This window comes from Thalassophryne amazonica, chromosome 10 (assembly GCF_902500255.1).
Source record: "Thalassophryne amazonica chromosome 10, fThaAma1.1, whole genome shotgun sequence".
Classification (NCBI taxonomy): Eukaryota; Metazoa; Chordata; class Actinopteri; order Batrachoidiformes; family Batrachoididae; genus Thalassophryne; species Thalassophryne amazonica.
Genome location: NC_047112.1, coordinates 41842189 through 41861966, shown reverse-complemented (window position 1 = coordinate 41861966; position 19778 = coordinate 41842189). Strand labels below are relative to the sequence as shown.

The 19778-nt window shown below is 40.8% G+C and overlaps 3 protein-coding genes across 6 annotated transcripts in view; 1 reads left to right on the top strand and 2 right to left on the bottom strand.

Moving 5' to 3' along the window:
* Window positions 1–3141, bottom strand: part of LOC117518691 (guanine nucleotide-binding protein subunit beta-4) — an 84854-nt gene extending 81713 nt beyond the window's left edge. The window contains exon 1 of the mRNA XM_034179911.1: window positions 3039–3141. The gene's annotated coding sequence lies outside the window, so the exon portion shown is untranslated. The remainder of the gene's footprint in view (window positions 1–3038) is intronic.
* Window positions 3142–8559: 5418 nt separating this feature from the next.
* Window positions 8560–17855, bottom strand: aldh7a1 (aldehyde dehydrogenase 7 family, member A1). Of its 4 annotated transcripts, none has more exons than XM_034179901.1 (2): window positions 17592–17855; window positions 8560–10528 (listed from the first exon to the last, which is right to left on the bottom strand). In XM_034179901.1, the coding sequence occupies exons 1-2, from the start codon at window positions 17764–17766 to the stop codon at window positions 8901–8903; spliced, it is 1803 nt and encodes a 600-aa protein (XP_034035792.1). In that variant the 5' UTR covers window positions 17767–17855; the 3' UTR covers window positions 8560–8900. The 4 variants fall into 4 exon arrangements, with proteins under 4 accessions (XP_034035792.1, XP_034035791.1, XP_034035793.1 ...); XM_034179900.1 differs by having other exon boundaries at window positions 8560–10531; window positions 17592–17609; XM_034179902.1 differs by lacking the exon at window positions 17592–17855 and adding an exon at window positions 16605–16728 and having other exon boundaries at window positions 8560–10531.
* The window catches only part of actl6a (actin-like 6A), a 37314-nt gene continuing 34250 nt past the window's right edge, over window positions 16715–19778 (top strand). The window contains exon 1 of the mRNA XM_034179905.1: window positions 16715–16859. Within this exon, the coding sequence (XP_034035796.1) occupies window positions 16835–16859 (25 nt within the window). The 5' untranslated portion in view covers window positions 16715–16834. The remainder of the gene's footprint in view (window positions 16860–19778) is intronic.

Here is a 19778-nt window from a genome sequence, read left to right as displayed (position 1 = left end):
TGGCGGCCCTCACAACACAAGGTCTATTAGAAAAGTATCCGACCTTATTATTTTTTCAACAACCATATGGAATTGAATCACGTGTGATTGCGTCAGACAAACTTGAACCCTCGTGCGCATGCGTGACTTTTTCCACGCCTGACGGTTGCATCATTCGCCTGTGAGCAGGCATTGAGTGAGGAGTGGTCCAGCCCCCTCGTCAGATTTTCATTGTCAGGAAATGGTGGAATGATTTGGGCTTTTTTTTACATCAGAATTTTTTCAGAAACTGTGAGAGACTGGCAGCTGGAAACCATTAGAAAAATTGATCTGGCTTTCGGTGAAAATGTTACAGGCTTCACAGAGAATAAGGAGTGTTACTACAGCTTTAAGGACGCTCGGCGCGCCGCGCTCCGTGCCGCCATTGAACCACAAACCACCGGATCATTTTTAAACAGATGGCTCTGTGGAGACGGGACCGTCGTGTGCACTTTCTCTGGTTATCACAAGAGCTGGACATCAGCCATTTTCCGGCAGATTTCACTTTTAACAAGAGATTTTGTCATGGAAAGCCGAGCGGAGGCTTCGCACGTCACGATGGATTCGCTACTGAAGCGAGACAAAACCACCTCTGTTTTGGTCTCACAGGACGGCTTTGAGATGGCATTCAGACAGCTGTCGGTGGTTTTTCCATCGAGTAATTCCGAGAAATTGTGGATGTGCCTGGACATGCCAGAACATGTCCCGTGAGGCTTCATCACGGCATTGCTGTGCACCATGCGGCACCGCCGCGACGCGCGGAATTCCTCCGCATCTCTGTCTCAATGTGCCGAAAAAGTGCTGATGTCCACGTCTTTTCACAATTCCTGTGCTAGTCAGACGATGTCCCGGATAAAACACAGCGTCCAGTTTGGAAATGAACAGCACATTCCACTGTTACAGGAGTTTTTGTCATGGAAAGAGGAGCGGAGGCTTCGCGTGTTGCGGCGGTGCCGCATGGCGCACAGCAACGCTGTGATGAAGCCTGAACCACTCCTCACTCAAAGCCTGCTCACAGGCGAATGACGCAACTGTCAGGCGTGGAAAAACTCACGCATGTGCACAAGGGTTCAAACTTGTCTGACACAATCACAATGGTTACAATGGGCTAAGGAAAAGCAATTGTGGACTGTGGATGACTGGATGAAAGTCATACTCAGTGATGAATCTCAAATCTGCATTGGGCAAGGTGATGATGCTGGAACTTTTGTTTGGTGCCGTTCCAATGAGATTTATAAAGATGACTGCCTGAAGAGAACATGTAAATTTCCACAGTCATTGATGATATGGGGCTGCATGTCAGGTAAAGGCACTGGGGAGATGGCTGTCATTACATCATCAACAAATGCACAAGTTTACGTTGATATTTTGGACACTTTTCTTATCCCATCAATTGAACGGATGTTTTGGGGATGATGAAATCATTTCCAAGATGATAATGCATCTTGCCATAGAGCAAAAAACTGTGAAAACATTCCTTGCAAAAAAGGACACATAGGGTCAATGTCATGGCCTGCAAATAGTCCGGATCTTAATCCAATTGAAATCTTTGGTTGGAAGTTGAAGAAAATGGTCCATGACAAGGCTCCAACCTGCAAAGCTGATCTGGCAACAGCAATCAGAGAAAGTTGGAGCCAGATTGATGAAGAGTACTGTTTGTCACTCATTAAGTCCATGCCTCAGAGACTGCAAGCTGTTATAAAAGCCAGAGGTGGTGCAACAAAATACTAGTGATGTGTTGGAGCGTTCTTTTGTTTTTCATGATTCCATAATTTTTTCCTCAGAATTGAGTGAGTCCATATTTTTTCCCTCTGCTTGGTCTAAAAAAGTAACCGTTTTAACAATTTAATGTAACAATTTTTTTTTCCTGATTTCTTATAGTGTTTCTTAAAGCCAGAAAGTTGCCATTTGAAATGATTTTAGTTTTGTGTCATGTCTGTGATCTGCTTTGTTTCTACAAAATTAAACAACTGAATGAACATCCTCCGAGGCCGGTGATTCCATAATTTTTGCCAGGGGTTGTACATTAATACTGAGGAGGTAAAAGGTTTGCCTGCCAAAAAACATGCATTTATGACATTTATAAATATAAATTATTTTTTCTTCTTCTTCTTTTTCACTAAATTTTGGGTTTTACAGTTCTTGAATTTTAGGACGCACAACGACAAGCACAACTTACAGTTGTGAAAAACAAAACAAAACACCAACTTTACTAATTGCAAGCAGTTGGGAACAAAAAATGTCTTAAACCTGGTTTTAAAAACTTCAGTGGAGCCACAACAAATCAAAAATGGTGTATGTGACTAGTTCGTCACACTGTGTGCCGTTTACACTGATGGTGAGTGCAGCTGGTTCAGATACTCATCATACCTAAAACATACTGTGTTACTTTATGCTGTTGTGCTCAATAAAAGATTTGAATCTTAAAATGTAAAATGTCTTTTGCACAGAATGAGTAGATGTGAAGCTCAGCTTTTGTCTGAGGAAAGAACATGTAAAGGAAAAGTACTCAAAGAGAAGAAGTGAGTGTCTCAGTCCAGGGGAATCCCAGACACTTCTGGAAATCAGCACTGCAAAAAGCATCAACGCAAATGCTCAGAGTTCATTCTGAGATTAAGAAATAAATCACCACTAGTGTGTGTGGGGGGACAGAACAGAACAACTGTACTTTTCAAAATGCCTCACACCAGCAGTCCTGTTATACAGCAGCATAATTAAATGACTCATTTGAGCTCCTATACATGATTTTCACTTGACATTTCAAAGCACCGCAAAAAAACACAACCTAAATCAGGGTGTTACCTGCAAGTTATGTAAAATATGGCAGTGGAATCTTAAATATCCATTTGAAGTCCACACCTATGTCTGTTTTGCTTCCTTTTTCAGAACTAGAAGTGTTCATCTTTTTTTTTTTTTTTTGCTTTAGATGGAAATCTGAGATTGAATGGGGAGGAAACGTGGCAACATACTGCTGCGTGCACAAAATACACCCAAGCTACAAAGATTTTAAGCCTTCATACCTTTCCCAGAAGTGTAGAAGGGGAGTGGTGTCGTCTGTGTTATGTCCTAAAGAGAAGGGGTTGATGAGTGGTACAGAGAGCTCTGCAGTTTCACGTTCTGGGGTTCTTCGCTTCATCAGCTGCAGTGTGGATGCTGCTGGGAGGAGCGGCGGCTCATGACAGGAGCTGGAGTACGAAGAGCTGCCAGAGCGGGAGGGTGACCGGCACTAGTATTTCTGTTAAGGCACAGTTTTATTTCTCAGCATTTATAACACTGGGTAACGGTACATACGGACATGAAGACAATATGGGGCGGCGTCAATCTGACATTTTACCACAATTACCGTGTCCTTAATTTTAAAAAAAAAGAAACTGACCTCTGACTGACCTTGCCAGGACAATTGCGTAATCCATTTAAGTGTGTGACACATTTAGTCCAAATCAGCTTGAAAATCCAATTCTTTGACCTTTGTGAAAATGAATATTTTTTATGTCTTTACTTGATCACACCAGAAATAGATTTGGATGTTATACTACAAACCATGTTTCTTTTTAATATAAATAGCTTTCATCATACTAGTGCTGGTGTTGAATCATTTACCAATTTCTACCAAATTGTTATGAAAAACTTAAGAAAATTGTGGAAGAATTCTTTGTCACAAATTCTAGTCAATGACTAAAACAGTTTTACGTATTATTAGCCCTAATCTGTTAATCCTTGTTGTTGTTGTCCATTCGGCTGCTCCCATATTGTTGGGGGTCACCACAGCGGATACAGCCAGAACCACATTGGTATTTGGCACAGGTTTTACGCCGGATGCCTTTCCTGACGCAACTCCAGTTTTACCTGGAGAAACACACTCAGCCCCTGGCATTCCAAAGAGGTCTCCCATCCAAGTACTAGCCAGGCCCCACACTGCTTAGCTTCTGAGACCTGACGGGATAAGACTGACACAGAGCAGACCGGCTGCTAATCTGTTAATCCTTGTGGTTTTTGTTTGTTTTTTATTGTTTACTAGGATTTTTATTTTTTTAATCCAGAGGACCACAATGGAAACAGGTTTTTAAGCTTTACTGTGCTATCTTCTGCAATGTTTGTTTTATATACTAAATGTACTCTACCAAAATCAACATACTTTAATCCCAGTTTTGGGGTGTACCTTCATTTGCATATAAAGGTTATCACATACAATGTCAACTATATTACAAGCCTCGAGTATATTTTACTTGTGTGTATGAAATGCAAAAGTTTTACTGTGAATGTTTTGTAGATTTTCTACAGGAAACTTTGTTATGCAAAGTTTCCAGAATTTCCATAATCTGTAAATTCTGTGGAGTACTTTTTCTTTTCTCTACAGAACAGGATTTCTAGGAAGTATTTTCTAAAGAATTTTCATATAAATTTCATGAGTATTTTTTTCTAAATAAATTTCTACAGAACAATATGAAACAAGAGAATTATCACTGTGTTCTATAGAAAGGATTTCTTTAGAATACTATAGGATTTCTATAGAACACTTTTTACAGTACTGGCTCCAAATCCTTGTGCTACCTGGTACAGGAGAACAAACACTGCGTAATGTGAAATTTCTTAGGGATTTGGATTATATGAGAAGTGATTGAGAAGTTTGAGCCTGACCCAGAAAAAGTAGGGCGTGGTTCTCCATCTTTTGCATTCTGAGAAACCAACATTTCTCAACATTGCATGGAGTCAAAATTTCACACATTGAGAAATATAGGAGGACCACGCCCTACTTTTTTCTGGGTCCAGGGCTCAAACTTATCAATCACCCCTCGTGTTGAGACTAGCTGTGTCTAAATTGTTTAAAAATCCTGGTTGAGTTCTTAGCATTCTCTGATCAAGCTTATTCCTACAACTAAATTTGGTACTGTAAATGGATTGGATGTATATAGCACTTTTCCATCTGAATCAGAAGCTCAAGTGCTTTACAATAATGCCTCGCATTCACCCATATGTCAGGGTGCCACCATGTAAGGCAGTCTTTAGTGATTTTTCTGTTCTCCCAGGGGTTTGAACCAAAGATCCTCTGGTCTTAAGCCTACTTCTTAACCACTTGACCATCACCTCCCCAACTTAACTCCTAAAGCAAAACTTTACTCACAGTCTAGGCCATGCCTATGCCCATTGCGTAATTTGAATTGTGTAATTTTCATGATTTTGAAATTAGATGGCATACCTTCTAAACAAAGCAACACATACACACACACAAATGACTGTAGACTTCAAATGTATAATTTAATGCAGATGGACATTCCTCAACCATCCAAAAGGTGTCAGCATTCACCGGGTGGGAGCACAGCATGTTTCCCTTTCATAGTTGATTGAACAAAGTCTAAACATAGGTGCTTGAAAGGTTTTGAAAGTGTTTCAAGAGTAGCAATCACTAATTTTCAGTACAAAGGTTTAACATAATCCTTGCCCACAGTCTATCCATTCTTTAATTAGTTTTACTTTACTGTTGCGTTGTATATTTTATCACATATTTAGTAATTTTCCATTATCCATGCAGCACCCTATAACTAGCCAGCTGGGGCAGACATTTGTATAGGATATTACATATGAAAAGCAAAGTTGTTTTTTTATTTATTACATTATCCTTTTATCTGCTCTTTTTAACCAGTGAACTACAAGAGGATAAGATTAATTGCTTTTGAGTTATTGTGTGAGCAGACTATCCTACCTACATTTTTTTTTTTACTGCTGGCAGCATAGGGAATGTTTATAAGAACAAGTTTGCATTTTCTTTTTTTAAAATTGGGTTTTAACTGTGCTGTAGGGGTACTAGTCTTTAATGAAATGATTTTGGAGTGGATTCTTGGTTGTAGTGAACAGTACATTAGTAATGGAGCTGAATTATACTATAACTCATGAACAGTGTAGGACTACACAAATTCTGGTTTCAAACAGACATTTACCATAATTGCTCAATGACCGTATTCACAATTTGTTAACTACATGAGGTTTACTGGATCAAGATGCTTGACAGCACTGAGTTTAAGATAAAACTAAAAGACCCATTCTGGGTGTTTTAGTGAAGCTTAGGGCTAGTGACTGGTGATCACCTTAGTATTTCTTATGTTTTTGTTGATTAATGCTGACAAATTACACTGTGTTTGTTGTCTTTCTGATGCTTGATTCTGCTTTTTTTTTTTTTCCTTTTCTGTTTGAGGAGCAGCTCCATCCAGAGATGGGTTTGGTATCTGTTCCAGAAACAATCCTGTGCACCAGCAACATTTCCTGTATGTTCGTTTTGTGATTTGTGTCTGTAACATGGCCCATGCAGAGGGTCACCCCTTTGAGTCTGGTCTGCTTGAGGTTTCTTCCTCAGAGGGAGTTTTTCCTTATCACTGTTGCTCTAGGGATTGGTAAGGTTAGACCTTATTTGTGTGAAGCGCCTTGAGGCAACCATGTTGTGATTTGGTGCTCTACAAATAAATGAAAATGAATGAAATGAAAAATAAAAAATAAAAATGCAACGAATACTGAAGACAGTCTCAGGTATGGTTCTTTTTGCCACTCAGCAGGCAAAAATGTCACTAGAAGTGTTCTGTAGTAGTGCAGCAGATAAACAATCCTGCAAATGGTGATATAGGCAACAAATTGACCATAAATACTCCTTAGATATTACTCTTGGAAAAAACAAAAAACAAAACAAAAACAAAACCAAAAGAAAAAAATATTCGCCACAGTAATTTTCAATATGGCAGCCAGGTAGGGGCCAACTGAAGAATTACACATTGGTCAAAAGATGCTCCAATCACACTGAACACTATACCACATTATTTGTCTGATCATAAAGATTCCCAAAAGGTATAATTTGGACTATCTGTGGCTTAATGTTTTGGAGTTATGGGGTAAAAACAGAAACAATGGTGACAAAGGTCAGTTTCAGTTTGTTCAGGGGTCAAAGGTTGCTTCAATTTTGGTAAAAAGTGGCAGATTATTGGTTGTGCTAATAGGATTAATAAATGGAATAGTTTTGACTATGTTGAGTGTTTGGTCTCCAAAGTAAAGGTCAAACAATGTCGACGTCCATTGGATTCTATGACATGACGTTACTCTGTTACATAACTAAATATGACATGATGCAGACTATTACTTTTTAAAACCTTAAGTCAACCAGTAATTTGTATCACCATTTACCAAAATTAGAGCAACTTTTGACCCCTGTACAAACTGAAATAACCTTTGTCATGATTCTTGCTGTTTTTCCCCCATAACATTCAGTCCAAACTACATATTCCACATGTTGGAATCTTAGACAAATAACGTGGTATAGTTTTCAATTTGACTGGAGCACCTTTTAAGTTTGACCCGTGTAATTCAGTTGACTCCTACCTGGCTGCCTGTTGAAAATTAGAGTGCTTTCATCATCATTTGCAGGATTCCTCTGTAAATATTCTGTTGTCTGCTGCACAATAACATGGAGACAGCTCCTGGTGGAAGTGTTTTTAATTTCCCCCCATGGTATTATATGATGGTGTTTGCATTCTAAACCAAAAAATCCCAATTTCCCTTTAAAACTGAATCAAGAATTAATATTTTCCAATAGTTAGACCATCACTGTATGATGGAAAGCTGCCCACTGAAGTAAGTCAACACAGTACTGTATGTTATAATGAAATATAAAGAGACGTTGCATTCAAAATCCTCAGACATTCAAAAAGACCAGACATAAAAACACATTACTTTTGGAAAAAGTGTGCGTAATTTGAGTCAACTTCACCTATCCACCACAGCAGAGCTAATTGGGCTAAATTGAACTGTCAATGACATTTTTGCTGATGTGTGGTGCTGGTAACTTACTAGTCACTAAGTTGTACATAAAATGCAAATATATTACATACAATATGGAGTTAAAAATTCATTTAAAGGTGTATTTTCAACATTCTCAACAGTTGCAAAGAGGCTGCCATGGCTGTGCTCAAGTAGTTTTGGTTGCTCAATTTTCTCACAAGCTCCAAGTGGACGTTTCAGCCCAACATATGATTCAAGCCCTCCCAATGAGCAAAGATGGCACTTTACATTTTGCTTGGATGCTACAAGAATTCTTAGAGATACCTTCTCTCATCCAAGATTTAACCAGAACCCATCAGCTGTCAACATGTTTTGGTGGTTGTGTGTGTGGTCATAGAACAGGCTTCAATTATAGAGAACCAACTGTATCTCTTTAATTGGACTTGATATCGTCATGACATGTCTAACAACACTGACTGTAACCAGCGGCAAACACCAAGGTTCATGCTTTAAGTATTCAAAATAAGATGTCCCGTAAATTCTTTATTATTACTACATGCATGTTTGAAACAGGAACCACTAAGGTTTGCATTATAACAATTTTATTCATTTCGTGTCCATATCTGAAAATACAGTGATTTTCTTGGAAAGTGCTTGCTGAAAGAGAGGCAAGGTCATTACACACACCTTTAGTGTGCACAATAATGAAAAACTTCACAACTTTAATCTGACGTGCACATCTGCACAATTTTGCTTCAAAAAGTCAAATCCTATGGTTTTGCCCAGAATAAAACAGATAAATTTATGTTTTATTCATACAGTATAAAGAATCTACTTAAGACGTGAGCACCAATTAGAACAGGCTCGCTCCATTTGACCTTCCAAACTCATTTTTAAATCCAGGACAAACTCCGGAAGCCAAGACTACAGATATAAATTTAAAGAAGTCACGTTTATGACAGGCTGTAATAAATGATTTTTCTAATTTTTCCATTCTGAATGCAAAATGCAATTTAGTACACGTGTGTAAGCCAACAACCGCTATTCCAGTAAATAACCGATGATGTCAGCGTCAGAGAAGTTACCTGCCTCATGCAGCTTCATCAACAAACCACCTGAAGGATTCACTCAAACTTGATTCCTTGTGCCAGAGGAAGCTCCTTGCTGTAGTTTATGGTGCACGTTGAACGCCTCATGTACTGCTTCCATGCATCACTGCCGGACTCTCTTCCACCACCCGTGTGTTTCTCTCCACCAAAGGCTCCTCCAATCTCAGCTCCACTAGTAGGGATGTTGACATTCACAATGCCGCAGTCGGATCCTTTCGACCCCAACCAGCGGAAAACCCGACCCATATCCTTGGTGAAGATGCTACTAGACAGGCCCTGCTTGACCTCATTATTCCAGGCAAAGGCATCCTCCTCAGTCTTAAACTTGAGAACATAGAGGATGGGGACAAATGTCTCAGTGTGGACAATGGAAGCATCATGATCCAGTCCTGTGATGATGGTGGGCTCCACGTAGTTTCCAGGACGATCCATCACCTTTCCCCCATAAACTACAGTGCCACCCTGCTGCTTGGCCTTTTCTATAGCTCCCAGATATTGATCCACTGCTTCTTTTGTGTGAAGGGGGCCATACAAGGTGCTGGGATCCCAAGGATCTCCAATGCGTACTTGCTTGTAAGCCTTGGAAAGTCGCTCAACCACTGTGTCGTGAATGCTCTCGTGCAACATCAGTCTTCTGGTTGTGGTGCAGCGCTGCCCAGCGGTTCCCACGGATGCGAAGACAGCAGATGGCACCACCAGATTCAGGTCCGCATCCTCAAACACAATGATGGCATTGTTTCCACCAAGCTCCAGCAGCTTACGCCCAAATCTTTCTTGCACCATCATCGCCACCTTCTTTCCAACAGGGGTGCTACCAGTGAATGACAGCAGATCCACACGCTCATCCCTTGCCATGGCAGAGCCAATATCAGCACCTCCACAGGTCATAGAGCAGATGGCACCCGGCAAGTTGTTCTGTTCAAGAACTTCCGCCACAATCTTCGTAACAGCAACGCTTGTGAGGGGTGTGGTTGGCGCTCCTTTCCAAAGGCAGACATTGCCGCAGGTTAGAGCAATGGCGTTATTCCAGCCATAAACAGCCACAGGGAAGTTAAAGGCAGTGATGATTCCAACAAGACCGACTGGATTCCACTGCTCAAGGAGAGCATGGCCTGGCCTTTCTGAAGGTAGGATGGGCCCGCCGATCATTCTGGAGAGACCGACAGCATAATCGCAAACATCAACATATTCCTGCACTTCACCCACTCCTTCAACATAGATCTTTCCCATCTCCAAAGATACGAGGCTCCCAAGAACTTTAATCTTCTTTCTTAGTGCATCACCAATTTGCCTCACAATCTCTCCTCTTTTTGGAGCTGGAATATCTGCCCAAATCCTCCAAGCCTCCCTCGACTTCAGGACAGTTTCTTCATACTCTGCCATGGTTGCTTGCGTTACTCTGGCAATTGGCTCATTGTTGGCAGGGCAGTATGAGGTGACGACCTCCCCACTCCCTCTCCAGCTCCCGTTGTAAACCCCGGGGTTGTCCTCAGCAAGGCCAAGCTCCTTAAGCCAGGCATATTTGGGCTGGTTGATGAGGAGAGCTGACATGGCTGTGGTCTGCTGGTGGTGGAGAGACAATTTATTTCTGAGGAGAAGCTTGCTGTGCTGGGCAAAGGTCAGAGTGAGGCAACGCTGCATGGCTGCTGGTAGAAAACCAGGTAAAAAACAAAAACAAACAGGTTAAATTAATTTAAAAAAAAATTTTTATTACAAAAACAAGTTTCAAGTAAAGGTTATACAGAAAAGTTCAAATGCTAATGTAGAGGTTACAAATATTGCCCTGAATAGTTTGCATTGGGCCTTGTGCTGCTCACCAGATTAGCCAATAACTAGCAGACGGTTAAATCTACAGTAAGAGTTAATCTTTTTTTTTTTAAATGGTAAGCTAAAATATGGCCAGATTTTGACATCACTGTAAATCTGTTACCACAGAGTTGCCCAGTCGGTGAACAAGAATGCTTTAAGTAGCGAGTCACCAACCAGAGTGGATTGTTTTATTTATTTATTTTTTGTATGATTTCAAATACTGACATTTTACAATAAACAGTTTATGCATAAAAAATAAAATATAACCCTTAGCCTAATCCTAAACCATTTAAAATAATTTACAAGGTTGGTGGACACCCAAGACATCAGGATTAAGGCCTCATTCTGACACCATAAGTGTAATAAGTATTGTTCTAATTTCCAAAGGTTTTATGTACACTCAACAAAAATATAAACGCAACACTTTTGGTTTTGCTCCCATTTTGTATGAGATGAACTCAAAGATCTAAAACTTTTTCCACATATACAATATCACCATTTCTCTCAAATATTGTTCACAAACCAGTCTGAATCTGTGATAGTGAGCACTTCTCCTTTGTTGAGATAATCCATCCCACCTCACAGGTGTGCATATCAAGATGCTGATTAGTGCACAGGTGTGCCTTAGACTGCCCACAATAAAAGGCCACTCTGAAAGGTGCAGTTTTATCACACAGCACAATGCCACAGATGTCGCAAGATTTGAGGGAGCGTGCAATTGGCATGCTGACAGCAGGAATGTCAACCAGAACTGTTGCTCGTGTATTGAATGTTCATTTCTCTACCATAAGCCGTCTCCAAAGGCGTTTCAGAGAATTTGGCAGTACATCCAACCAGCCTCACAACCGCAGACCACGTGTAACCACACCAGCCCAGGACCTCCACATCCAGCATGTTCACCTCCAAGATCGTCTGAGACCAGCCACTCGGACAGCTGCTGGAACAATCGGTTTGCATAACCAAAGAATTTCTGCACAAACTGTCAGAAACTGTCTCAGGGAAGCTCATCTGCATGCTCGTCGTCCTCATCGGGGTCTTGACCTGACTCCAGTTCGTCGTTGTAACCGATTTGAGTGGGCAAATGCTCACATTTGCTGCCGTTTGGCACGTTGGAGAGGTGTTCTCTTCACGGATGATGCGAAGGAGATGTGTTGCACTGCATGAGGCAAATGGTGATCACACCAGATACTGACTGGTATCCCCCCCCCAATAAAACAAAACTGCACCTTTCAGAGTGGCCTTTTATTGTGGGCAGTCTAAGGCACACCTGTGCACTAATCATGGTGTCTAATCAGCATCTTGGTATGGCACACCTGTGAGGTGGGATGGATTATCTCAGCAAAGGAGAAGTGCTCAATATCACAGATTTAGACTGGTTTGTGCACAGTATTTGAGGGAAATGGTGATATTGTGTATGTGGAAAAAGTTTTAGATCGTTGAGTTAATCTCATACAAAATGGGAGCAAAACCAAAAGTGTTGCGTTTATATTTTTGTTGAGTATATTTTACAAAACATATACCCTAACAAGACTCTTCTGATCCTAGCCCTAAATCATTTAACATAAAGGCAGTGCCTATATGCATGCAGCTGTAGTGATAAAATGTAATTCTATTTGTCCATAGTGCTTCGGATTGGTCAATCTAGGCCACATTATTATGTCCTTTACGTTTATTTTCTATCTTTACACAGTACTGAAATAACATTTTGAAGGGACAAACTTAAAAGTCTTTCTATGGTTCCAAAATATTTGCAATGATCTATCTTCACAGGCCAAATTTTGGGAGAGCTCAGCTCCCCTGAAAAGGACAAGAGCTCCCTTGAAACCCTGCCCAGAGATGTTTAGGGTGAGCACTGAAAAAAATGTCTGCATTATAGGTTACATTTTATTTTCTGCAGACTGAAGTTCCTTAAAAAGTAAAACTGTCAATTTTGTGTGCTTGTTTGCTTCTGCGAATATCTGTCTCCACCAAAAAGTACCTCATAGCACAGCTCTCCTCTAGATTTACTTAACCACCTGAAGTAATCATTGAGTTGGTTGTATTTGATGAAAGAGTTGCAGAACTTGAAACTGAAACAGACTGCCATGGAAAACGCTAGTACGCTCAGACTTAAATGACCGCAGCGCGATCTGACCTTGTGCCTTGCGTTTCATCATAGATTAAAGCCAGCCACCAACCTTCAACATCTGGGGTTACAGCAGGAAGGACAGCAAAGGCAGAAGACCCCAGGCCACTGTGGTGAATTTTCATGCACCTTAACACTTGATTCCCGCACTGGCACACAATCTTGTGTGTCAATGAATAAACAAGTCAAACTGTTGTGAACTGTGCGCAGCTGCATGCCATTGTGCAATGAAAATTCTGAAACGTTCAAAACTTCTGGCACTCAATTTCATGCCTGTAGCATGAACTAGTTGTGAATATTGCAAACATCTGAACTTTAAGACGAGATGTTACATCTATAATAAGCATAACTTTACAGATACATTATCTAACTCATAAGAAGGAACAAAAAATGCAACCGTTTCACCAATCCATTACGATATATATATATATATATATTATAAATAATTGCCTCTGAGACAAGATTCCAAATGCATTCTCCACTGCATGACAAGCATGAGACAACCTGCAGCTGTAGATGATTTCTCTGATTCTGGAAGCGATGAGAGATGGTTTCACCAGCCAAGTTCTGAGAGTAAATGCACCATCGGCTATGAAATGGTTTTTTTTTTTTCACGTGGCATCAAGCGGGCTGCATTGGCACGACAAACTGCACGGCAGTGCAGGGATAAAATTCGTGCAAGTGTCAAGGTGCAACTGAGTCATAATGAGACTGACTTAATATAACAGCTACTGTTACAGCATCACTGACAGCACTTTTACTGTGCTGGCTGCTTGGTTATTTAGCATGCTCACGTTTTGTGGGTGTAAACTGAACTTTTGGCCATTGTTCCATTTTCCTTTCTTTCTTTATTTTTTATTTTTTTATTATTGCAACAGACCCCTTTCCAGTCCTTATTTTTACCCTTGATGCATTGTGGTGATGCCATCTTGTCTTGCAGACCGCTGCAAACAAAAGCCAAAGAGAGAAAGCTCAAACCTGGGGCTTCTGGCTCTGAAGTCTATGGCCCCATTAAAAAAAAAAAAAATCCCCACCCATATGCCGAAATCAGCCTGCATCATTTTTTTTTTTTTTTTTTGGGAATTTCAGGACAGCTGGTACAATAAATGGCACATCTGTGCAGTACACTGGCTATATCCAACATGGAAACAAGATTTATTTTTAAAATATCAGATATTCTTCACTTGGTATGCAGGTGCTGCATGCATCATTTTGCAGGTGTGAAATTAAATTGTATATACCCATTTCCAAGGAAGAAAAAAAAAAAAAAATCCACCCTCCCTCACCACTTTTTCTGATAAACTAATGCTTAAAAAAAAAAAAAAAAAAAAAGGGGGGGGGGGGGGGGCTGAAGCCCTTATACTTGTGTCACAGCTTGAAATTATCGTATAGAGATAACTTTCCCGGAGGGCAAAAGCTACGAGGGGTAGGCTGAAAAGTTCTAAGGCTGACTATGATGCAGTTGTTGAACTGAACAAATTCAGGGTTATTTTTCTACATAGCCTCCCTGTAACTCCACACACTTCTTCCAGCGGTGCCTGAGTGCTTCGATTCCCTTAGCATAGAAGCTTTCATCTTGAGAGTCAAAATAGTCCTCAACAGCAGCCATCACCTCATCATTGCTCCGATAGTGCTTCCCAGCCAAGTTTTTTTTCAGGTTTGGGAACAGATGAAAGTCCGAGGGTGCCAAGTCAGGGGAGTATGGTGGGTGATCAACCAGTTCGAATCCACACTCGTGGATAGTGGCCATGGCCACTGTTGACTTGTGAGCTTGTGCACTGTCTTGATGGAACAGCACCCCTTTCGTCAGCTTTCCTGGTCGCTTCTTTTTGATAGCCTCGCGTAACTGTCTCAGTAGATTACAATAGTACTGTCCATTGATGGTTTGTCCCTTTTCAAGATAGTCGATGAACACAATACCCTTGGCATCCCAGAAAACTGAAACCATGACCTTCCCCGCAGACAAAACGACCTTGGCCTTCTTTGGAGGTGGTGACCTTGGGTGTTTCCATTGCATTGATTGTTTTTTTGTCTCTGGTTCAAAGTGGTGAACCCAACACTCATCCTGGGTAAGAAAACGTTCCATGTAATTGGCTGGATCCTCTTCAAATTGCGCCAAGTTTGCTCTCGACATGACTAGCCTGGTGCGTTTCTGATCAGGCGTCAGAAGACGTGGCACCCACCAAGTTGACACCTTTAACATTCCAAGTTCTTCATGCAGAATGTGTTCAATTCTCTCACGGGATATTCCCACAGCATCTGCTAGCTGATTAATCGTTGATCGTCTGTCGTCCATCACCATTTCATGAACAAGGTCAATGTTTTTCTGGGTTGTGGCTGTTGCAGGCCGCCCAGACCTTGGGTCGTCTTGAAGGCTCTCTCTGCCCCTCTTAAATTCAGCTGCCCACTTCTGCACTGTAGCTATGGAGGGAGCTTCATCCCCTAATGTAGCAACCATATCCGCATGAATGTCCTTGGGCTTTAACCCCTTCTTATGCAGGTACTTAATCACACCGCGATGCCAGATTTTGTCCATTTTTGCCGTTTCCCTCTACCACGAACTTTCAAACTTGGCTAAGAACCACAAACTACCTCACAACCTGGAAGAAAATAACACAGTTAGTCATCAGAAGAGTTGAACTTAATGCATGCCAAGTTTTATTGAAATGGCATTTCTCCTTCTTGGTGAGCCTTAGAACTTTTCAGCCTACCCTCGTACACCACTGACATGTAAATTAAGATTTAGTTCACTCCTATTTGCACCACCCTGATCTACACAAATCTAATGTATAATATTAAAATGCATTATGGCTTCCTCTGCTCTTCCTGGCTCAAATTCAAAAAGCCTTCTGATAAAGTCAGATTTCACAGCTAAATATTTGATCCAAACTAGCAATATTTTGAAGTTTCTTACTGCACAAACTGCCCACACCTTCCCAAAATGCAATATGGCTGCCTCGGGTGGTACATATTGCGTGATACGGATGAGTAATATACACCAGGTGGTAAAGCAGGGGTGGTGGCCAAGTGGTTAATGCGCTTGGTTTCAGTTCATAAGGTTCCAGGTTCAAATCCCACCCCTACCACATTGAAATGTGGTAGGGGTGGGATCAGGAAGGGCTTGCATCAGGAAGGGGATCCAGCGTAAAACTTGTGCCAATTCAACATGCAGATCCACCTTGGACCCCGAGTGCAAACAAGGGAGCAGCCGAAGGGAATTACTAGTGCAAATTACGCACCCGGAGGGGCAGCCAAATTTGGTTGAAGGTTTAATAAATTCTGACTTTGGTGACAAAAAAGGGCAGGTGACATTTTAAGCGTGATCCAGCAGTAAATCATGCAAAATTAATAACTACATGTTAACAGTATTTAATTATACTTCTACTATAACAAATTAGACAAAGGCTAACCCAAACATCAGGTCAAATTATTCGTATTCTAAATTAACTGCACATGACGAACATTTATTTCTGACTTGTTCCTTGATTCCTGCCAACGCCCCCCGGCGCAGTCGACCCAACAATGGATTACAACGAAGCTAACCTTTGAAACACATTGCTAACACAACATTTAACTGTGTATTACGACGATGACGATTATTTAAAAACACTCACAACCCCACGTGTTAGCAGTGTGAAACTACTTGCAGCTAAATATGCTCGCCGACACGGACCTCCCGAACTTCTACACAACGCGTTTTGTGCACAGTGCAATTTCACAACGTCCAAAAACCTTACTACCATTAAACGTTCTTTATACTCGTTATGATTACTTTTTAAACTTACGGTTATATCAAACACGCAGATCCACGTTAGCTCCACACAGAGGAAGAACTTGTTGGATTATGACGCAACCACGAAAGACACGGAAGTAGTCGCGCTGTGCTACATTGTGATTGGACAACGTGCTGACGCCGCCTGCTTGCCTACACATCCGATGCTAGCACATTGTCTTTGTTGTGATTATCCGCTATAAAAATATATAACAATAAACTGCTGTTGAGTTCGTGTCGAGGATGAGTGGTGGAGTGTACGGAGGCGGTGAGTGTCGTTCAATATTCCCAAAACGACATAGTTGCGCATTGTACTTTATTGTAGCTTTAGCCGTCTTTATATTTAGCTAGTTGTGCTAGCTATTAGCACAGGGGTGGGTTGATACGGCGTTATTTTTCCTCACATTTTTTTTAATCTGTCACTTACTGCTGTTAGAATACGTGAACTTATCAACGAGTACATCTCTGTAACTTTATTAGAAGTAATATAACAAGTTAACCGGTATGTTAGTTAGTTAGGAATGGAATGAATCAGCGCTGTATTTGTTTTTGTTTTCAGATATTGCTAACGTTATTTCTACTGTTGAAGGTATGGCGAATTTCAGTGCATTTAAAGTATGCTTCCTCTGTATGGATAGAAAATTGTTATATTACAAAATACTATCTGTAACCACAGACACAAATTCAGCTTCTCAGAGGTTACTCAGCATGCCTAAAATAATACCTCTTTAAGTTTCAGTGGTGCAAAAATAATTTTAAAATCTCTGGAATGAAATAATGATTAAAAAAATGTTTCTTATATACTAGAATACTCGGCCTGCAAGAAAATAATAGCACTCTTTTCACGTCTTACTGAACAAATAAATAACTAAAAAATATTAGCAATAGTAGCAAATCCAGCTTTAACAAAAATAGCAAAAAATGCTTTTTAGCAATACACTAGTGAAGTCCATGGATCTGTAGCTGTTGTGGTGCTTCACAGTATGAAATGCCAATGCACCCTCTGCTGCATTCACAGCATCCTCTGTTTTTCCGGGTCTAACAAAGAGCTCCGTCAACTTTGCTGAAGTACTCTCACCTCGCACAGCTTTCTTATGTTTTTTGGTGTCCATGTGAGCTTTAAGATCCCTGGCACCCCCACTGAGCACCGAAACATATGTGCCAGGTTTGCACATGGTGCACTCAGCCTCCCACTTGTCCCGACCGAGACGGTAAGTGGGGAATTTTTTCTTCAACTCATCTGTAAATGTACACTTGCGCGTCGGCATTTTGCAGGCAGAAGTAACGCTGCTTGAATTGCTATCTACCAAGCTGCCTGCTTGTTGTGAGTGAAAAGAGAGCCGCCTACACTGCAGCCTCTCAGGGATTACGTCACATGCAGCAGAGTGCCCTAATGCCGGTCATTTTAATGGCACAATGAAAAACCAGGACATTTTCCTCATTTTCTAAAAAAAAACAAAACAACCCAGGACGGCCAGGGTGACCATATTTTGATTACCGAAAACCAGGACACTCAGCCCAGCAATGAGATACTCAAAGTTTACTCAAAGATGAAAACCAGGACATTTACATGATCTTTGGGGAAAAAACCCAGGACAGGATGTGAAAACAGGACATTTGGTCACCCTAAGACAACTTTATTTATTTGCATCTTACCCTGTCTACAATCACCCACAACATTCAGTGTTATGTGTCCAGACACAAATCGGACAAACAAAAGCAAAAAAAAAAAAAAAAAAAAAAAAACATTTTAAATGAGTGCTGTCAGAGTTAAGTATCCTGATAGATAGCCCAGGGAATAAAAGATTTGGAGTATGTATTAGTTTTCCATGAAGGTACATAGTAGTGTAGTCTCAAAGGTCACTCACTCATCTTCAACCGCTTTTCCGGATTCGGGTCGCGGGGAGTCTTCAAAGGTATCACCATGAATTCCGAAGACAAAACATGACTTGGGTGACAGATGATATACTTTGCCTTCTTTTTCACTTGTTTCTCCCAAAGGGAACGCAAGTCTTTCTGCCTTACTCCAATGATCTTGGATGCTATACAGGCTGTCCTTTAGAGGCTGAAGAGACTTTTTACCTAGAGAGGCATTTCTAGAGATTTGACCTTTCAAAGTGAGAGAAGTTCAAAATGTTAGGCAAGTCAGAATTATCAACTCCATTTACACTGCCAAGCTGCTCTAAGATTACCGCTGCTATATTGCACTTAAATCTTATCTTCATACTTTTTTGGCCTTCCTTATTTCATTCCGTACTTCCCTAGAAACAGCCTTTTTCTCAAGGTAATTACCAGTCTGATAGGTCTGCTTCTTTTTGTTAATAACTGGTTAAATGTCCTTTGTTATCCAGGGTTTGTTATTTGGATAAATAACAAGCTTTTTAGTTGGAATGATAAGATCCACACAAAATGTGATGTACAATGATACAGAACCATAAAGATCATCAGTATTATTTTCGCATGCATCATAATACTTTGCCAGTCTGTACAGTCAAAACAGACCTGAAGGGAAGAGGCGCTGTCCTTTGACCAAGCCTTCACTAATTTCTCCACATGGAGAATTGCCTGAAAGATGGTATGTACAGGGTATATAGTGTATAAGTGCCACTCAGCCGTAACACAGGTCTATTGTAGAATTGCTCTGCGTGGAGGCACAAGACACATACTGTTTATATGTCTTCAGTCTTATTTAATTGGCAGTGGTTAAAATCACAGAGGATGAATTTTGGCTGATCAGGAGGACATAATGTCTTAAATCTGAAGTGTAAACAGTCATGAAGTAAAAGGGTATCAGGATTTTCACCAGGACTTTATCACAGCATACGGGAAACTTAGTGGGGCATAGCCACATGACTATTTCCTGCATTTTGAGGGACACTTTGTGTTGCTAACTGGGACATTAAATAATGTGCAACATGCCCTTTAAAAAAGGAAGAAAAAAACATAAAAAAAGCTCCCTATGCTGGTTAAATCACAACATAGGAGCCCCCTATGCTCAACTGCACTGGCGAGAACCCTGGGTAGGAGTGAGACAATCCATTCCAGTCCAAATTGACCAGTCCAGCTGAAATTCAATTAAATGGTCAAATTATGATGTCATGACATGACGTCTTTAGTCTGTGATACTAGACCAAGATGTTATATCATGACCTCATGACACCGTAATTTGACATTTGGATTTAACTGA

Bases quoted from the DNA above. Each gene is read 5' to 3' on its own strand.
- aldh7a1 (XM_034179901.1), bottom strand. From the start codon at position 17,766: ATGTGCAAACCTGGCACATATGTTTCGGTGCTCAGTGGGGGTGCCAGG. The intron at 10,529-17,591 runs GTGCATTGGCAT...TTCTACCAGCAG, and splicing joins TGCTGTGAATGCAGCAGAGG to CCATGCAGCGTTGCCTCACT.